Raw genomic sequence first — 20,304 nt, 5'->3', positions numbered from 1 at the left:
GGAGTTGGGTACAGTTTTGTCTTTTAAAAAGCAGTTAGACAGTTACATGGGTAAGATGGGTACAGAGGGATATGGGCCAAATGCAGGCAATTGGGATTAGCTTAAGTGTTTAAAAAAAAGGCAGATGGATAAGTTGGGCCAAAGGCCCTGTTTCCATGGTGCAAACCTCTGTGACTCTATATGACTGTGAGTTAAATATTCAGAAAGATACTTTATAACGCAAAAAAAACTTACTGACTGTCGTCCATTATTAGACCTTCGTGCACTGCTTTCCTCTGACCCCCCATCTACTGAATGGTAGCTTGGAGGCTTTTCGTGATACTTAAAAGGCTTCTTTAAGGCTTCCAACCAGTCTGACATTCGATCATCTGGTTGGATCCTATTGTATCGGGAGCGGTTATCATAATCATCCAGGGAACTCCATGATCCTTGTCGTCTCCCACGAGGTGGAGGAGAATAGCTGTGGTCTCTGCGTCGGCTTCTTCTTTCAGGTGAGTAATCTCTACTATTTCGATGATGTGGTCTTCTGTCCTCCTGGTAACCTCTTCTGCCACGCCGGTTTGAACTGCTGGGTCTTGACCGATTGTCATCGTCAGAATCATCACTATAATACCCATAATTTTGTCGCCTTGGGAGCAACTGACCTCTCTGTCGACTGTCTTCAAAATCATCTCTCCTATTTCCTTGAGAACGAGTAGTTCTTCTGTCTTGTGAGCTCCGAGTGGACCTTGATCCTTCTTGAGATCTTTGATTCCTGGGAAGCCCTGCCTCCAGAATATCCTCGTGGCTTCTAGCCCTTCGTTGGTTCCTCCGGGATGAGTTACTGGTCTGTTGTGATGAAGGGAGGCTAGTTTCACGGACTGTCTCCAGTATGGGAGGTAGATGGATAACGCGTCGATCAACTTCTCTAATTCCAATTTCATTTAGTGATGAAAGCATGCTGGGAGGTGCACTGCCACTTGTACGGATTCCATTTTGCAAAGGCTGTACTGTGTTTAAGTTTTTCACCTCATTCTCTATATAGTCCAGCATCTTAACAGAAGAGTTTGGATAGGCACTGTAGGGCATCATAGTCAATGGTATGCTGTTCTTGGTGGAAAAATCTATATAAATGGAAATGAAAAAATAAAGAGAGAGATTAAACTTCTGAATAAAAGCTTTTCAATCCCCTTAGAAAAAGGGAATAAAGTAAGTGAAGACATTGACAGCAAGAGAATTAGTAGAGTTGCACAGAATGAGAGTCTAAAAATGATCGCTAAAGATGATGACAGGAAATGCTATTGAATTAAAATGTCAGTACGGTAATGTACAGTTTCCAAAATATAATGTGGGAGCTGAAGGCAATCGTGCATTGGAAGGGACCAATTGGCAGGGATTTCTGAAACACAGCTGCAGCATAGTCAGGTCTGGGAATTAAACACTACAGGGTATAATTACTTAGAAAAGTAAAAGGAAAAATGGGGAGCTGGAATAGCTACACTTATTTGAGTAACATAATGGCAGCATGTAAAGCAGGCCCAGCTATCAGCAAGACAAGGATTTCCCAAACTCTTCCGTCCATAGCACCCTTTTGGCCCTACATGTATCAGAATAAAACTTAGAGCAGGAAAGTAAAATAGAATGGATAAGTGGTGTCGTCCTAAAGTTTTCTTCAGTGCTGCCTCAGCTCATTGTTAGAAGTTACTGATGCATGATGGTGAAAAGGAAATGTTACATTACCACGCTCCTAGTAACTGGGGCAAGGGAAAGAGAGTGAATAAAAATAATCTGCTCATGGATTCTATCAGTTCAAATAAATGCAGTAGCACGTTAATACCAGAGACTACGTACCTCTTTGTGATGGCCCATTCATGTAGAATGAGTTTAATTGGGAATTTCTTTCATCTTCAGTGTACACAGGCCTATTGAACATCCATGGCATCATTCCCTGCTTTGCCTGTTTGACTAGTTCATGCCTTGCAAGAGCTAAATTTAAAAAAAAGGACAGTGCCCCAATTAATTATCCTATTCAAAAATATTAACAAAGGCTTCAGAAATGTGAAATTTATAATTAATATTTATGATTCGTAATCCAGTGATATTAACCCTACCCTATTAATCCAGAGACTCTGCTAATGTTCTTAGGACTCGGGTTCAAATCCCGCCATGGCAGAGGGTGGAATTTGAATTCAATTAAAAAAAATGGAATTAAGAATCTACTGATGACCATGAAATTGTTGCTGATTGTCGGAAAAACCCATTTGATTCACTACTATCCTTTCGGGAAGGAAATCTGCCATCCTTACGTGGTCTGACCTACACGTGACTCCAGAGCCACATCAATGTGGTTGACTCTCAGCTGCCCTCGGGCAACTAGGGATGGGTAATAAATGCTGGCCAGCTAGCAACGCCCATGTCCCACAAATGAACAAAAAAAAAACAAAAGGTTGCTAAAATTTCACATGTAGCCAGACATTAAAATTGCAAAAGCAAAAGACTTCAAATGCTTGAAATCACAAGACAAAAGCAGAAAGCGTTAGAAACACATAGCAGGTCAGGTAGCATCTGTGGAGGGAAAAAAGGTGGCACGGTGGCAGAGTGGTTAGCACTGCTGCCTCACAGCGCCAGGGATATGGATTCTATTTCGGCCTCGAGTGACTGTATGGAGTTTGCATGTTCTTCCAGTTTCTGCTTGGGTTTCCTCCAGATGCTCTGGATTCCTCCCCCACTTCAAAGATGTTTGGGTTAGGTAGATTGGCCATTATAACTTGGCCCTTAGTCTCAGGGGGATTAGCAGGATAAATACATGAGGTTATGGGGATAGGGCCTGAGTGGGATTGTGGTTGATGAAGGCTCGATAAGCCAAATGGCCTCCTTCAGCACAGTGTATCCCTGCACTGCAGGGATTCTATGAAATAGAGTAAATGTTTTAGGATCTGGAACCTTGCCTTGATGAAAAGTCATAGATCTGAAATACATACGGGGCGATCTTACCAGCCGTTCAATCACAGTCCCACTTCAGCATGGTTGAAAAATTTGGCACCCAGCCCGATCTCCATTCATTGCAGTGGGAAGGGAAAACCCTGCCAGCATGAATGGTGGTCACATTCATGGTAACAATTTTTTAATCTCCCTGTGTATGTTGCCAGATCTGCTGAGTGCTTCCACAGTGGGATTTTCTGTTTATATCTTGAACTGCTGAGTTTTCAAATTTATTGCTAGCAACACAAACTAAACTTTCCATAGACTAAAAGTGCACTCTCCTGATATTAATAGGTGGACTAATGAATAGCTCACTTGCAACCTAGTAACTGTGAATAAGTTCCCAAACTAATATGCAATTTACAGCAGTTTATGTATATTACTTTCTTCAGAATTTTCTGTAGGTTTGGGACATTAATGGAGCAGTTGGAAGGATAGCGCAGTGGCATGGTAGCACAGTGGTTCGGGCGGCACGGTAGCACAGGGGTTAGCACTGCTGCTTCACAGCTCCAGGGACCTGGGTTTGATTCTCAGCTTGGGTCACTGTCTGTGTGGAGTTTGTACATTCTCCCCGTGTTTGCATGGGTTTCCTCCGGGTGCTCCAGTTTCCTCCCACAGTCCAAAGATGTGCGGGTCAGGTTGATTGGTCATGCTAAAAAATTGCCCCTTGGTGTCCCGAGAGGCGTACGTTAGAGGGATTAATGCGTAAATATGTAGAGATATAGGGGTAGGGCCTGGGTGGGATTGTGATCGGTGCAGACTCAATGGGCTCAATGGCCTCTTTCTGTACTGTAGGATTTCTATAACATTAAACCCATGCTAGTGCCTTTACAGTTATGATTTTTACATATTTTGGAAGGTTAAATGAATTTCACTTTTATATGGTGCGTAGCGATATGCTATTTAGATCTACAAAAATGTTATGTCTGCTGTGAGTGTACATTTAATTTTGTATTGTATCTCATTTTCTTGCTCCAAGTTGAAAAGGGAATGTTGTTCTCCAAGCTCTTAAGGCAGAAATTCAGGACGTTTGCATTTGGGACTTAATAGATTTGAAGGGTATAGGTAAGCCTGGTTGGTAGAGATAAGATTGGCGCAACTTGTGGGCCAAAGAGCCTGTTTGTGCTGTAGTTTTTCTATGATTCTATGATTCTATGAAATCTGTAACCCTAAATATTGTGCAGGATTCAGGGGCCCCCTGCTGGTTTATTTAATTCACTTCTCCGTGTTCTAAATGAAACTTCGTAATGCTGTGAGGTGGCCCAGTGGTTAGCACTGCTGCCTCACAGCGCCAGGGACCCGGATTTGATTCCAGCTTTGGGTAACTGTCTGTGTGGAGTTTGCACGTTCTCCCCGTGTCTGCGTGGATTTTCTCCGAGCGCTCCAGTTTCCTCCCCCAGTCCAAAGGTGTGCGGGTTAGGTTGATTGGCCATGCTAAATTGTCCCTAGAGTCAGGGGGATTAGCAGGGTAAATATGTGGGGTCATGAGGCTAGGGCCTGGTTAGGATTGCGATCAGTGCAGGCTCGATGGCTGAATGGCCTGCTTCTGCATTGTAGGATTCTATAAAAAATATCCAATTCTAATTCTGCAGGTTACCACGTGGCTTCATTCTTTCATGTCCACTGCGATTTCATCCTGGCAGGTTTTCTTGGCAGCTTTTATTCATGGGGGGTATGTTACAACCTTCCACTCTGAGGGGACAGGGTGAGAGGATAGGTACCAAATCTACCTCAGCCAGAATGGGAATTGAACTCAAGCTGTTGTTATTTTCAGAACCACTAGCCATCGTTGCACTCTCCCTCTTCCCCTTGGGCTCGAGTTCTTTCGTAAAACCAACACTGTGTGCTAATCAGGCAGCTGCTCGCTGTCCCTCAATTTGAGGATGACATCTACTCAAGTGATGGGGTTTATGATGGGTCTTCGTGTGACTGAGCAAGTTGATTCTTGACCCATGTTATCTTTCGGCAGATGGAGCAGCACCGATGTCTGGAAGTGGGATCCAGACTGCAGAACTTGCTTCCTTTTCTTACCTTCTCTGCTGCAATATTAGGTGTTGAGAGGGGTATTGCGTAATTGCTTGTGGAGCTGGCTTAAAAGGAGAATGCTAGCATTTGTCCTCCCACTGAATCTGGAGGATGCGGTGAATGCATTGCTGATATTTCTCTAGCATTCTTACGTGTCACTGAGACACAGTCTACATTGACAGGACTTTTAGTGACTGGGAGGCCTTTGTCGTTAAATGCTTGCTACCCTGGCAGGTGGTGCAGCTGATCTAGTATTGATCAGGCCGAGTTTCTTGTATGCACAATTGAAGAGTTGAGTGCTGTGAGAATCTGGTGCAGAGTGGGAAATGATGGTGCAGTCTATAGGAAACTGTAGATCATGTACATCTGTGCTAGTCATTTTTGTTTGGCAGAGGTGATTGAGATTAAAAATCAACTCTCCTTAGGTGTCAGCACTAAATGCCACTTAGATGAAAAAATCTTTAATCAGGAGAATAATTACCGTCAGCTAGCTATAAATGATATAGGGGCCGTCACACAACCTTGATCCTAACCTGGATCTTGAAGCAGTCTGTTTCAGATCTCCCACTCAGGACAAGTTCAGTCACATCATCATGAAGCAACCACAGGATTGTGATGAAATTTCATATGGTGCAGGGCAACAGCAGAAGGCGTTACCACTTAGCCAAACATTGTGGTACAGGGGTCATATAAAGTCCAGCTGGAACAGTGAACGAATTTTTACAATCATTTGTTGCCTTTTCCCCTTGCACTGACCCAAAAGTCAGCAGACTACATGGAACTTATAGCACAGAACCAAGCTGTTTGGTCCAACTGCATTTGGATTGTAGATAAATGGACATGAGTTCCAATTCTATCATCTTATGAGAACTGTACTTTAGTTTTTTAAAAAACATTGAAAATAAAAGGTTAGTGTGAAATGGTCATGGATTGTGGTAAAATATCAATTAGTTCACTAATGTCTTTTCATAAAGGAAACCTATTGCCCCCACCCAGTTTGGCCTACATGTTAGTCCATTAGTCCAGTCCCATGTGGTTGACTCTCAACTGCCCTCTGAAGTGACCTGGCTTGCAACAAGCCTTGGAGGTTATTTTTTAGGTATGCAATAAAACCGGCTTCGTCAATGATGACTGTGTCTCAAGAATAAAAGAAGAAATACACATGATGAACTCTAGATTGTTAGAAATGTACCTGTACCTTAACTTGCAATACCATATGCATACCATATCACTGGATTGATAGTTGCAAATTCTTTTAAATCATTAGCTAATTTCGTCAGGGGTAGGGTGGGGGGGGGGGATGTGAAACGAAGATAATTAATTGGGGAAAAAAAACACAACAGGTTTTACCTTCCTCGGGACAACAGCAACGTTTTGGGCAGCAGATGCATCGGACATAACAGCAGCACTTTTGTGGGCAGCACTGGCACCAACAGATACTAATCAGTATCAACAGTAGCAAGATACCCATGATAATCAATATCACAGTTAGCCAATCTGAAAGGAAAAAAAAATGGATTTAATGGACAGTATTGTAGAAGAATCTATTGCAAGGAATAGTGGTAACAGTGTTTAGCATTGCTGCCTCACAATGCCAGGGACAAGGGTTCAATCTCAGCGTTGGGATCGCTGTGGAGTTTGCACATTCTCCCTGTTGCTGTGGTTCCCTCCCAAAGTCCAAAGATGTGCAGCTTAGGTGGATTGGTCATGCTAAAACTGCCCCTTAGTGTCCAAAGATGTTTATGTTAGGTGGACTAGCCATGGTAAATGCATGGGGTCATGGGGGTGGGGCAGGGGTGGGCCTGGGCAAGATGCTCCTTTGGAGAATTGGTGCAATTCTCCTTCTGCACTGTAGGGATTCTATGGTTGTCAGTTGTGTAGGTACTTTATCTTTACATATTTATATTCACAAGCAGACGTAAGAAGCATGTTTGGACTGAGAAATCTTCACACACGCACACACATCTTGTCTTGATTTCAGAAGGTGGGTTGACTGCTCTCCACCTAAAGAGTTGTTGGGGATCACATCTCCACCAATCAAGGCTACCTCACAGTCATTTAACACTTGGCTGAAGGCAGCTCTTCTGCCTGAACAAAGAGTCTATGTCCTGCTCAGAGAGCTGCCTCCCAGTCTGATTAGCAAGCAGTTCTGTCAACCCAGCAGCACCAGTGGCACATACTGGGACCAAAGCAGTTGCCAGATTCTAAGTCCTGATTTTGGGCTAGACAAGTGCAGGGGGTCTCAGAAGGGGAAGGGCTTGGGCAAGCCGACAGGGGTTGGGTCTTGATGGAGAAGCAGGGCATAGGGAGCACCAGCAGGGGTCTCCGATGTGGAAAGAGAGGCACTGTGAGAGGTATACCCCTCTCTTCAGGTCCAAGGCCTGAGCAGGATGAGCTGCTGGGTGCCCCCCATCCCTGAACTCCTCCTATCAGTATCAACTGGGAGAACAGGAGTGGGCTGGCCATCTTAGTCCTTGCTTCCCATCCCAGTAAGATTGCAGACAGTGATAGGAAGGCCACACTGGTTAAACAAATAGATAATGACTATTTAAATCATTACAATGTCGCAGCTGTACTTTAGTGAAATGATTTAGTCATGTAAATACATATTTAGAAAGAGCCGAACACACAAATTAAAAACATACGCAAAACAATAAGTCGAACTTCTTTGTCTGAGTCTCCCGTTGTGTCTCCTGGTGCTTCAACACTGCAGAAATAAACACCATGGTCCCACCACATAACTTCAGTAATCCACAGGTCAGCTTCTACAAAGCAAATATGTACAGGTTATAGGGACAAGAGAAGTTGACATTGGCTAGGTATTGAATGATAGTCAGTGGAAGAGTTGTTATATTTGACAAACAGCTTTAGATAATGTTAGGACAGAAGTTTAGCAAACATAATAGGGAGTGAAGCTCAATAAAGACATTGTATCAGATCTCTCAGCATCCTACTATGCTTTAGAGCCTTTCAATGGGTGTTTATCAGGCAGTGATTCCATAATTAAATGATTGCCCCTCCTTTCCACTGCTCTAAAGGAATTGTTTCTTTAATGAGGATTCTCTCGATAAAATGTTGAGAAAGAATTTAACAATCATTCCAGCTGGCAGAATCTTAGCTATGCCAAGTTCGTCGATCACTAATGCTAGTAGAACACCCATGAAACTTTTAGCCAGCTATCTTCTAACATTCACAAACAAATACTTTATAATGGTCAGTAGGGGCGTTCCCTCCCACTCCATTCAGTCCTAATGTGATACTTACTGTTCTGAATGGTAATCTTCCTTTGTCTATATTCGTGTCCCAATATTGGCTCATTCTGACCCCTTTTCTGAATAACAATTCGCACAGTCCGCTGGTCATCTTGGCAGTCATTGGTTGGATCTTGGCCCATGCTCAGCATAGCAATGTAAGCTGGAAGAGAAAAAGAAAATTCATCGCAAACCAACCCATTTCTTCCTTCTTACCTCTCCTGAAATTTATGGTTCATCATAGGAAACTGGTCCACAACCACTGAAAAATGATTCATGTCCTGTTCGGGTGTACTTCAACTGCCTTTCAGAAGGAACTTACAGTAGTAGAGAAGACAGCCACTTGCTGCATCACAGGGTGGATCCAAAATGAATCTAATTGCCACTCTGTCCAAAGCTCTGTTGTTTCTCCTTTTACATATACATAAATATTTCTCTTTTCCCTTCAATGTCAAATCCCTTAATGTTTTGAATTTCTCCACAGATTTTGCTTTACTGACTTTCCTATATATTGATGGATTTTTGAACCAGCTTGATACAACCTGAAATTTATCTAGTTAACTTAGCCCTAATGATTATAGAATTTTAAAATCTGCTCATTTCTGATACCTATAATATTTCTAACATCTTATTAACAAAAGGACCTATTTAAGTCCTTAGATACAAGTCTTCACTTAGTTTAAATGCAGGTTAAAAATCCCTTTGATCTCCTTACCAGTTTTTTGTCTAACATTAATACTTTTTCAACTTGCAGTTTGCACTAACTGAATAATTTAGAATTCTTTTCATCATGTGGGTTATGTTTGGTTTCATTATTTGACAAGTCTAGTTTTGATTTTGTTACTTTGTATGGGACCTAATGGGCGGAGTTTTCCCATCTGATTCCCGTGATGGTCAGGACTTTCTGGTCTGGTGGCAAGCACGGCCAGAAGGTCCAGCCCCATGTCTTTTAAAGTATTAAGATTTTTTTTTTGTAATTTAGTTTTTTTGTTTATAGTTAATTCTTCCTCTTAGTTCGTGGTGTTCTCTTGCTGAGGATTGCACATTAGCAGCATTCCTGACCTAGAATAAAAAGCAAAGGTCAACTGTACAATTGCCAGAATTAACTGCTGATCAAATGAGTAATTGAGGAAATGTGGTTAGGAAGATATTGGAGAAGTAAGGACGGTTCCTCTTGCAAAATAGGGTATCTGAAAAAGAGATTTGATAGAAGTGTTCAAAATCATGAGGGATCTGGACAGAGTATGTATAGGGAGAAATTGTGCCCACTCGTGACAACAAAAGCGCACAGATTTAAAGTAACTGGCAAAAGAAGCAAAAAAATGTTTTTATGCAGCAAGTGGTTAAGGTCTGGAATGAATTAACAAGAGTGTAGTGGGGGCAGGCTCAATTAGAGCATTCAAAAGGTAATTAGACTGCTATTGAAAAGGGGAGAATGTGCAAGGTTAATTGGGGAAGTTGGGAGAATGGCATGGAGTGTTTCATTTGGAGAGCCACAGCTGACATGATGGGCTGAATGGCCTCTCTGTGCAGTGTAATAATTCTGCAATTCAGAACAGACTGATTCACACATCAAGATGGAGGCCTTGGACAATGCTTGTACTTTCACTTCTCACTTGTTTGCACATCATCTCTTCACCATACTCTCAGGATTAAACTGTGCTTACCCATTGGTAAATCTTTTTGTCCATCTTTTTTAGAATCAGAATGAAATAATGAAGTCATCCTGGAGCTCTATTGTGGGATCTCCATATGACAGCCATAGTTTAATTTTGAAATGGCAACAGATTGCCAAAAACAAAATTACTTTGCTAGCTGGTAGAACCTGAATCACAAGTTTTACACACCTTCACGCAGGAGAAATAGGAGTGTCTGTGTGTGCATACAAAATAAAACATATTGGACCATCTCCAATGAATAGAGGGAGTCTGGAACAAGTGTGATTAGAGGGTGATTGGTTTTTAACAATTCTTTTAATCTAGTGCAAAACCAATGAGTTACCAATCTGTCAAACTGCAATATTCTTTACTTTCTCTTCATTTTGGTTTTAGAACTGTTACATCATTTTGCATCAAAAATGCCTCTTTCATTTCAGTCTATCTTTGCAAACTATTTCCTCTATTACATGTTCATTTCTGACACCAGTGAATGTAAACTAGAGTGTTTGAGACGAGTAGCAAATTTTCAATGATAGATGGGTTTGCCCAAAGTCCAGAATTATCCTACATTTTCCAGGATTTAAAGGCCACTTTCCAGTGCATTGCTGAGAGCAACCCGGGAGAGAAATCCCATGAAAATAAATAATTGTGCTTAATAAAAGCTTTTGACCACTTTTGTTTGTTAGTTACAAAATGCTAGACATGGAAAATTGCTGTTGACAGAGTCAAAAATCATTTGATCGAGAAACAATTCACTTTCCTGATGAAGGAGCAGCGCTTTGAAAACTTGTGATTCCAAATAAACGTGTTGGAATTTAACCTGGTGTGAGATTTCTTACTGCACTTTCCAGTAGACATAGGAAGACACAAACATGTCAGGCAACCATTAGTAACGTTTATTTATTAGTGTCACAAGTAGGCTTACATTAGCACTGCAATAAAGTTACTGTGAAAATCCCCTAGTCGCCACACTCTGGCGCCTGTTCGAGTCAGTGCAACTAACCAGCACGTCTTTCAGACTGTGGGGGGAAACCGGAGCACCTGGAGGACACCCATGCAGACATGGGAAGAATGTGCACACTCCACACAGATAGTGACCCAAGCTAGGAATCGAACCTGGGTTCCTGGTGCTGTGAGGCAGCAGTGCTAATGATTGTGCCACCCTGTGTGGAGGTGAGTGGTTGGGAGGTCATGTGATAAAACCTATAGTCACATGTCCAACTACAATTGGAAACCTTAAATTATGGCTTATCATTGCACTTAAACATATTTCCTCTTGGACACAGGCAATTTCAAGAATGAGTGAGTGCTAAGGAATTTTAAAACTTAGTACAAAGGTTACTGAGAGATGGTTGTGTGCTCAGTGCTTTAAGATCACTAGAATTTCCTGTTTAATGCATTTTCCGAAGATTTAAAATCGATACAGATTATATCTGTGTGTTCTTGTTCAATTGTATCCCTGCCCTTTTGTGCCCAATTTATAAACAGCAACAACTTGAGCTTATATAATGCTTTGAATGTAGCGTACTGGGGCACTTCCCTCCTCTGACCACACTTGTTCTAGACTCCCTCTGTGCATTGGAGGTGGTCCAGTATGTTTTATTTTGTATGCACTCACAGACACTCCTGTTTCTCCTGATTGAAGTTATGTAAAACTTGTGATTCAGATTCCATCAGCTAGCAAAGTGATTTTTTTTAACAATCAGTTGCCATTTTAGAATTAAACTATGGCTGTCATATGGAGAGCCTACAGTAGAGCTCTTTAGATGAGAACGAAATACTAAGCCATCCAAAAGATGGACAAATCGATTCACCAATTTGCATTTACATAGCATCCCATCAAGATTCCAAATGTCCCAAACGACCTCACAAATAAATTTACAAAAGAAAATTGACAATGCATTTATTATGTAGTCTACCATAGCAGCCATTTCCCCACACCGACACTACACAATAGCTTTTCACCGTGTTGAACGGGACATATTGGGCAGGACCCTGGGAGAATTCTCAGCCTTTCACCACATAGTATCATCTAACCTTAAATACCAACTTGTACCCCTGGAACAAGCTTAGTTTCATTAAACGTGACATCTCAACAATGAAGAATTCCCTTGAGTTCAGTACCGGAGTGTCAGTCTGAACCACGTTAAAATTAGGAGTGAAACTTGAGCAGGACCTTTGATTCAGATGAGAATGTTGCCAAATATGTCAAACTGACAAACAGGTCTTGCCGGATTATAGTGAATCTGTAATAATCACCCTTGTCCAATATTCAGAACAGAGTTCTACATTTCCAGTTTCATTTTTGTTTGGTAAAAACAACAATTTTGATCATGAAATAATATCTACAAATTAAAAGCAGATTTACTTTTAAAAGCAATTGGATATAAAAGTAGGGCTGCTGGAAGGGGTGGCACAGTGGCACAGTGGTTAGCACTGCTGCGTCACAGCACCAGGGACCTGAGTTCAATTCCCAGCTTGGGTCATTGTTGGTGTGCAGTTTGCACATTCTCCCCGTGTCTGCGTGGGTTTCCTCTGGGTGCTCCAGTTTCCCCCCTCAGTCCAAAGATGTGTGGGTTAGTTGGATTGGCCATGCTAAATTATCCATTAATGTCAAGGGGATTAGCTAGGCTAAATGCTTAGGGTTGTGGATTGGGCCTCAGTGGGATTGCAGTTGGTGCAGACTTGATGGGCCAAATGGCCTCTTTCTGCACTACAGGATTCTATGACTGAACTTTGTCCATATTCAATGTTATTCTCATTACTAACCACTGAGCTGTAAAATGACTAGAAGAAGTGCAAGGTACAAATTTTATATGTATATAAACTTGCAATGATAAATAGCAACACTTTAGAAAGGAGAAACTATGAAGCTGGGCTAGCGCTTAATATAAAAAAGGATAGCAAGAGTTTTTATAAATATATAAAAAGGAAGAGGCTGGCTAGGGTGAACGTTGGTCCTTTAGAGGATGAGAAAGGGGACCTAGTGGTAGGGGATGGGGATATGGCTCAGGTATTGAATAACTTTCTTGTTTCTGTCTTCACGGAGGAGGACGTGAATAATTTGCCGGGTGTTAGTGATGGAAAGGTGGTAGGACTGGAGGGTCTTAACGACATTACTGTTACTAGAGAGGCGGTGCTCGACAGACTGGAGGGGCTGATTGTGGACAAGTCCCCAGGACCGGATGGAATGCATCTGAGGGTTCTGAAAGAAATGGCGGAGGTGATAGTGGATGCCTTGGTGATTATTTTCCAGACGTCGCTGGATTCTGGGGAAGTGCCGGAAGATTGGAAAACGGCTAATGTTACGCTGTTGTTTAAGAAGGGTGCCAGGCAAAAGGTGGGGAATTATAGGCTGGTTAGTTTAACGTCTGTGGTAGGTAAAATGTTAGAATCTGTCATTAAGGAGGAAATTGCGAGGCATCTTGAAGGGAATTGCTTGATATAGCAGACGCAGCATGATTTCATTAAAGGGAAGTCGTGTCTGACAAATTTACTGGAGTTCTATGAGGATGTGTCTAGGGCAGTGGATAGAGGAGAGCCGGTGGATGTGGTCTTTCTGGATTTTCAGAAGGCGTTTGACAAAGTACCTCACAAGAGGTTATTGCAGAAGGTCGAGGGACATGGAGTTGGGGGTAGGGTGTTAGCGTGGATAGAGGACTGGTTGTCAAATAGGAGGCAGAGAGTGGGGGTCAACGGGTGCTATTCGGATTGGCGGTTGGTGACTAGTGGAGTGCCCCAGGGGTCGGTACTGGGGCCTCAGCTATTTACCATTTATATAGATGATCTGGAGGAGGGAACCGAGTGTAGGGTGTCGAAATTTGCTGATGACACCAAGATTGGGGGAACGGCAAATTGTGCGGAGGGTGTGGAGAGTCTGCAGAAGGATCTAGATAGGCTGGGCGAATGGGCCAGGAAATGGCAAATGGAATTTAATGTTGGCAAGTGTGAGGTGGTCCACTTTGGTAGGAAGAATGGTAGGAAGGACTATTACTTACGTGGCGAAAAACTGCAGCAGGCGACGGTGCAGAGGGACCTCGGGGTCCTTGTGCATGAGTTGCAAAAACCCAGCTTGCAGGTGCAGCAGGTGGTCAGGAAGGCGAATGGGATGCTGGCCTTCATAGCGAGGGGGATTGAATATAAAAGTAGGGAGGTCTTGCTGCAGCTGTATAGGGCATTGGTGAGGCCGCAGCTGGAGTACTGTGTGCAGTTTTGGGCGCCGCACCTGCGCAAAGATATTTTGGCCTTGGAGGGAGTGCAGAGGAGGTTTACTAGGCTGATCTCGGAGTTGAGGGGGTTGAGCTATGAGGAGAGGCTGAATAAACTCGGCTTGTACTCGTTAGAGTTTAGAAGAATGAGGGGAGATCTCATTGAGACGTATAAGATGATGAATGGGATGGATAGGATAGAGGTGGAGAGACTCTTCCCGCTCAAAAAAGACAGTAGGACTAGGGGGCACAGCCTCAAGATAAAGGGGGTGTGGTTTAGAACGGAGTTGAGGAGGAACTTCTTCACTCAAAGGGTGGTGAATCTCTGGAATTCTCTGCCCGTTGAAGTGGTGGAGGCTGCCTCGCTAAATATTTTTAAGACGCGGGTTGATGGGTTTTTGATAAGAGAGGGGATTAAGGGTTATGGGGAGAGGGCGGGAAGGTGGAACTGAGCAGCGACAGATCCGCCATGATCTTATTGAATGGCGGGGCAGGCTCGAAGGGCTAGGTGGCCTACTCCTGCTCCTATTTCTTATGTTCTTATTATTATGAAGCACTGGAATAATAGAATCACATGGTGCTATTGAACAGGTACAGGTTTGTGCTGTGTTTCCAGATTTTCACATCAGATGGCGCTGTTGCACAGCTGAACATTTACTACAGATGGCTAGTTTTTCTTTTCACCCAATGAGGGAGGGGTCTCTTTTTAAAGATTTTTAAAAGTTCGTTTATTAGTCACAAGTAGGCTTACGTTTATGCAATGAAGTTACTGTGAAAATCCTCTAGATGCCCCACTCCGGCACCTGTTCGGGCCAATGCACCTAACCAGCACGTCTTTCGGACAGTGGAAGGAAACCGGAGCACCCGGAGGAAACCCACACAGACACTAGGGGAATGTACAAACTTCACACAGATAGTAACCCAAGCTGGGAATCAAACCCGGGTCCCTGGCACTGTGAGGCAGCAGTGCTAACCATTGTGCCACTGTGCTGCCCCAAGTGGAAGCTGGTTTCTTTGATAGTCACTTTGCAAGAATACAAGGACAAATGGCATTTGATCCAAATAAAAAGAATTGTATAAGCTGTGTAATAATGCCATATTTAGGATGCTAGTACATGACAATGCTCTTGCACAGATTTAGTAATACCTTGTGTAACGGCAACATGGGACCAGCCATTCAACCCCTTTCTTCCTCTCAGGTGACCAGTTCAAAACACCTTAGAGTTCAACAATTAGTGCACTCATGGAAGTTCATCAACCTGCTAATGTTAGCTTTGTTTTCTCTGTTCACAGATATAGTGAGTATTTTGAGCATTTTTAAATTTTATTTTGGACTTTTTTTTATCCATTTGGTTTACAAAACTCACTGTCTGGGCTCACACATGAAGAATGGCCACTTACACAAGGTATCAAGAGGCTGTAGGTGCATCCAGCAGCAAACAACATTTGCTGAGAGAAGGGGAATAAAGTCTTATATCAGTTCTTCTGAAATTATGGAAAGGTGGTAGGACTGGAGGGTCTTAATGACATTACTGTTACTAGAGAGGTGGTGCTCGACAGACTGGAGGGGCTGATTGTGGACAAGTCCCCAGGACCGGATGGAATGCATCCGAGGGTTCTGAAAGAAATGGCGGAGGTTATAGTGGATGCCTTGGTGGTTATTTTCCAGACGTCGCTGGATTCCGGGGAAGTGCCGGAAGATTGGAAAACGGCTAATGTTACGCCGTTGTTTAAGAAGGGTGCCAGGCAAAAGGTGGGGAATTATAGGCCGTTTAGTTTAACGTCTGTGGTAGGTAAAATGTTAGAATCCGTCATTAAGGAGGAAATTGCGAGGCATCTTGAAGGGAATTGCTTGATAGGGCAGACGCAACACGGTTTCATTAAAGGGAAGTCGTGTCTGACAAATTTACTGGAGTTCTATGAGGATGTGTCTAGGGCAGTGGATAGAGGAGAGCCGGTGGATGTGGTCTTTCTGGATTTTCAGAAGGCGTTTGACAAGGTACCTCACAAGAGGTTGTTGCAGAAGGTCAGGGGACATGGAATTGGGGGTAGGGTGTTAGCGTGGATAGAGGACTGGTTGTCAAATAGGAGGCAGAGAGTGGGGGTCAATGGGTGCTATTCGGATTGGCGGTTGGTGACTAGTGGGGTGCCCCAGGGGTCGGTGCTGGGGCCTCAGCTATTTACCATTTATATAGATGATCTGGAGGAGGGAACCGAGTGTAGGGTGTCGAAATTTGCTGATGACACCAAGATTGGGGGAAAGGCAAATTGTGCGGAGGGTGTGGAGAGTCTGCAGAAGGATCTAGATAGGCTGGGCGAATGGGCCAGGAAATGGCAAATGGAATTTAATGTTGGCAAGTGTGAGGTGGTCCACTTTGGTAGGAAGAATGGTAGGAAGGACTATTACTTACTTGGCGAAAAACTGCAGCAGGCGACGGTGCAGAGGGACCTCGGGGTCCTTGTGCATGAGTCGCAAAAACCCAGCTTGCAGGTGCAGCAGGTGGTCAGGAAGGCGAATGGGATGCTGGCCTTCATAGCGAGGGGGATTGAATATAAAAGTAGGGAGGTCTTGCTGCAGCTGTATAGGGCATTGGTGAGGCCGCAGCTGGAGTACTGTGTGCAGTTTTGGGCGCCGCACCTGCGCAAGGATATTTTGGCCTTGGAGGGAGTGCAGAGGAGGTTTACTAGGCTGATACCGGAGTTGAGGGGGTTGAGCTATGAGGAGAGGCTGAATAAACTAGGCTTGTACTCGTTAGAGTTTAGAAGAATGAGGGGAGATCTCATTGAGACGTATAAGATGATGAATGGGATGGATAGGATAGAGGTGGAGAGACTCTTCCCGCTCAAAAAAGACAGTAGGACTAGGGGGCACAGCCTCAAGATAAAGGGGGGGCGGTTTAGAACGGAGTTGAGGAGGAACTTCTTCACTCAAAGGGTGGTGAATCTCTGGAATTCTCTGCCTGTTGAAGTGGTGGAGGCTGCCTCGCTAAATATTTTTAAGAAGCGGGTTGATGGGTTCTTGATAAGAGAGGGGATTAAGGGTTATGGGGAGAGGGCGGGAAAGTGGAACTGAGCCATGACAGATCAGCCATGATCTTATTGAATGGCGGGGCAGGCTCGAAGGGCTAGATGGCCTACTCCTGCTCCTATTTCTTATGTTCTTATGTTCTTATGAGCATTTAGCATGTGTTTGCTAAGTGCCAGTATGCTACATAGCAGCGGGATCTAATTTCAATACTTGTCACAAAGTGATTATAAAATTTCCAGTTATCACCTTTTATTCAGTGTTTAAAAAAAACCCTCAATTTGCCAATTTCAAAACTTATTAAACATAAAAAGTTGCTGAAGATTATTTCACAGATTAGTTAGAGGCAGTGGAAATGTTCCATGGTAACACTTACATGAAGAATAATATTCCATTATGGGATCTTTGCAAAAAGACTTGAAACGCCAGGTGACAACGACATCCTGAGACTGAGAGGATGTGGAATAGTCACATCTTAGAGCAATGGAAGAAAAAAGCATTGTCGTACGCTGGGTCTGCGGCACTGTCACCAACAATGCAAGGCAGGCTGAAAGAAAAAATACAAGTAGTCAACAGGACAGCCACGGGAAGAGTAAAATATCTTTGATTCGAACTGAAGCACATTAAAATCATTCCATCGGGTAGAAAGCACGATTTTAACATCATAATTAATATTAATCTTCTCGTTAACAACCTGTAAGCAATGTTTCTGCTAGTGAGGCAAGCCCATGAGTACATCTTCAGAGCAATGCTATTTTACCACTGAATATTGGAGTGCTAGTCCCAGACTGCCCATCATTCAGTGGTTCACAAACAGTAGTTCAGATCTGCTGCAGAGTGTGAAGAAATAGGACAAACAGTTCAGGTGAAAGGACCCCACAGATTTTTGATTGGGAAAATACTTGAGAAATCCCCATTGCCGGGATTATTCTGGAGGTGTTAACATCACTATATCTCTAGTCAGTCCTAGTTTTACTAAGACACCGCTTATGGATATAATATTGAGATGGGAGCTGGAGTGTTTAGATTTTGTTCCTAAAATGTATATATAATGCACAATTCCATTTACTAACTTGCTTGTGAAAAAAAAATTAGGAAGGCCAGCCTCTTTTGTCCAATTTTGAATTGTCAGGGTTACTTGGCAATCGTCTACAAAATCAGATGCTGCTCATCTTAAATGAAATGGTTCATACAGATTCTCAAAAGAAGGTGGTCTGTAAACAAACCATCATCTCCCAATAGGCTGGAGATAAGAAAGCAACCCATGAAGCAGCTGTCTGTGTGGCATCCACTGTGCAAGATACGTAAATCCCTTTGCCACTGGCATGAGTGATGATTATGAATGTCATTAGGCAAAGAGAGAGAGAAATAAATGGGAGAATAAAAAGGGGGGAGCAGAGAGTGGAAAGTCCTCAATTAGCTAAGTGCTTATCTTTATAATTATCTTTTGCTGTGAAGCCCATTCAATGAATGACATATTAGCAAAATTTAGAATTCCTGTCAAAGTATATGATTGCACAGAGAAGTATTTAAAACTATTTTCTAGAGAGGATATGCCAGGAATTCTGTAGTTTAAAGGTTAAAAAAGTACAATCTCTGCCAAGTTTGTACTTGTATGTTTAATCCAATTCCACTTGTTGGCTCTAGTGTACTAATGAGGCAGTGCGTTCCAACCACAACTGCTTACAATGGAAAAGTTCTCTTTCATGATGCCAATCACTTCAAATCTGTGCCCCATTTTAAATAATATCCATTCATGAGATGTGGCTGTCACTGGCTTGGCCAGCACTTATTGCCCATTCCCTTCAGGGCATCTAAGAGTTAGCTACGTTGCTGTTGGTCTGGAATCACATGTAGGCCAGACCAGGTAGGGATGGCATATTTCCTTCCCTAAAAGGACATTAGTAAGCCAGCTGGGTTTTTACAACAATGGTTTCATTGTCATCGTTTGACTTTTAATTCCAGATTTTTATTGAATTCAAATTTCATCATCTGCTATGGTAGAATTCAAACCCAGATCCCCAGGGCATTATTCTGACTGGCCTCTGAGTTACTAGCCTAGTGACAATACAACTATGCCACTGCCTCCCTGAGGCAAATAATTGCAACTGGAATTAATCACAATATATTTATATATAGTTCAATGGGACTACTTTCACAAGGTCAATCTTGTAAAGGGAGTAAAGCAACTACAAGGTGTACTAATGGCTCACAAAAGAGAAAAGTAAGCCCCCTTTAGAATGCACCAGGTAGAATTTGGATCAGATAAATATTAAATAAATATTTCTCCCCCCCAGAATAAATAGGATTCATTTAATAACTGAAGAGTGAACACCAAGATGATCAGTCCCACAGGACTAAAAGCAATTTTTAGTCACAGCCCAAGGTAAAGAAAGTCCAAAAATAACATTGGAAATGCCAGCAAGGGCGTTCACGCATAGCTCAATGTAGTCACTTGTGTCATTAAGAGTGACAAATTATAAGAGAAAGCAAGAAAGGAGGTGAAAGGGGCATTAGTTAGCATTTTTCCCCAGGAAAGATAAGAAATCCAGGCTGCAGATCAGAACGAAATATTTTTACTTATTTACTGGCACAAGTAGACTTACATTAATACAGCAATCATCTGAATACCTAAAAACTTGAAGCTCTCGACCCTTTCTACTACGTCCCCATTGGTGTAGACAGGGGCATGGTCTTCTTTACACTTGTTGAAGTCAATGACAATCTCCTTCGTTTTGTTGACATTGAGGGAGAGATTATTGTTGCTGAACCAGTTCACCAGATTCTCTATCTCATTCCTGTACTCTGTCTCGTCATTGTTTGAGATCTGACCCACTACAGTGGTGTTGTCAGCAAACTTGAAAATCGAGTCGGGGGAAAATTTGGCTGCACATCATAGGTGTTCAAGGAACATAGTAGGGGGCTGAGAACACAGGCTTGTGCGGCACCAGTGTTAAGGAAGATCATGAAGGAAGCGCTGTTACCTATCCTTACTGATTGTGGTCTGAGAGTTAGGAAGTTCAGGATCCAACCACAGAGAGAGGTGCTGAGGCCCATGCCACAGTTTGGAGATGAGTTTCGTGGGAATAATAGTGTTGAAGGCTGAGCTGTAGTCAATAAATAGAGTCTGGCATAGGTTTCTTTGTTATCTAGGTGTTCCAGGGTTGAGGAGGATC

At 42.9% G+C, this 20,304-nt stretch overlaps 1 protein-coding gene across 1 annotated transcript in view; it reads right to left on the bottom strand.

The window, feature by feature from the left end:
• Window positions 1-20,304, bottom strand: part of LOC145353096 (immunoglobulin-like domain-containing receptor 1) — a 42,814-nt gene that overhangs the window by 3,848 nt on the left and 18,662 nt on the right. Inside the window, exons 2-7 of the mRNA XM_080203460.1 lie at window positions 17,505-17,675; window positions 8,251-8,400; window positions 7,632-7,751; window positions 6,337-6,483; window positions 1,831-1,965; window positions 235-1,103 (exon numbers count right to left, since the gene is read on the bottom strand). Of these exons, the coding sequence (XP_080059586.1) occupies window positions 235-1,103; window positions 1,831-1,965; window positions 6,337-6,483; window positions 7,632-7,751; window positions 8,251-8,400; window positions 17,505-17,675 (1,592 nt within the window). The remainder of the gene's footprint in view (window positions 1-234; window positions 1,104-1,830; window positions 1,966-6,336; window positions 6,484-7,631; window positions 7,752-8,250; window positions 8,401-17,504; window positions 17,676-20,304) is intronic.

The sequence above is a fragment of the Carcharhinus amblyrhynchos genome, chromosome 15 (assembly GCF_965287045.1).
Source record: "Carcharhinus amblyrhynchos chromosome 15, sCarAmb.v2.hapA, whole genome shotgun sequence".
NCBI classification, from domain to species: Eukaryota; Metazoa; Chordata; class Chondrichthyes; order Carcharhiniformes; family Carcharhinidae; genus Carcharhinus; species Carcharhinus amblyrhynchos.
This window is presented reverse-complemented; position numbering and strand designations above follow the sequence as displayed.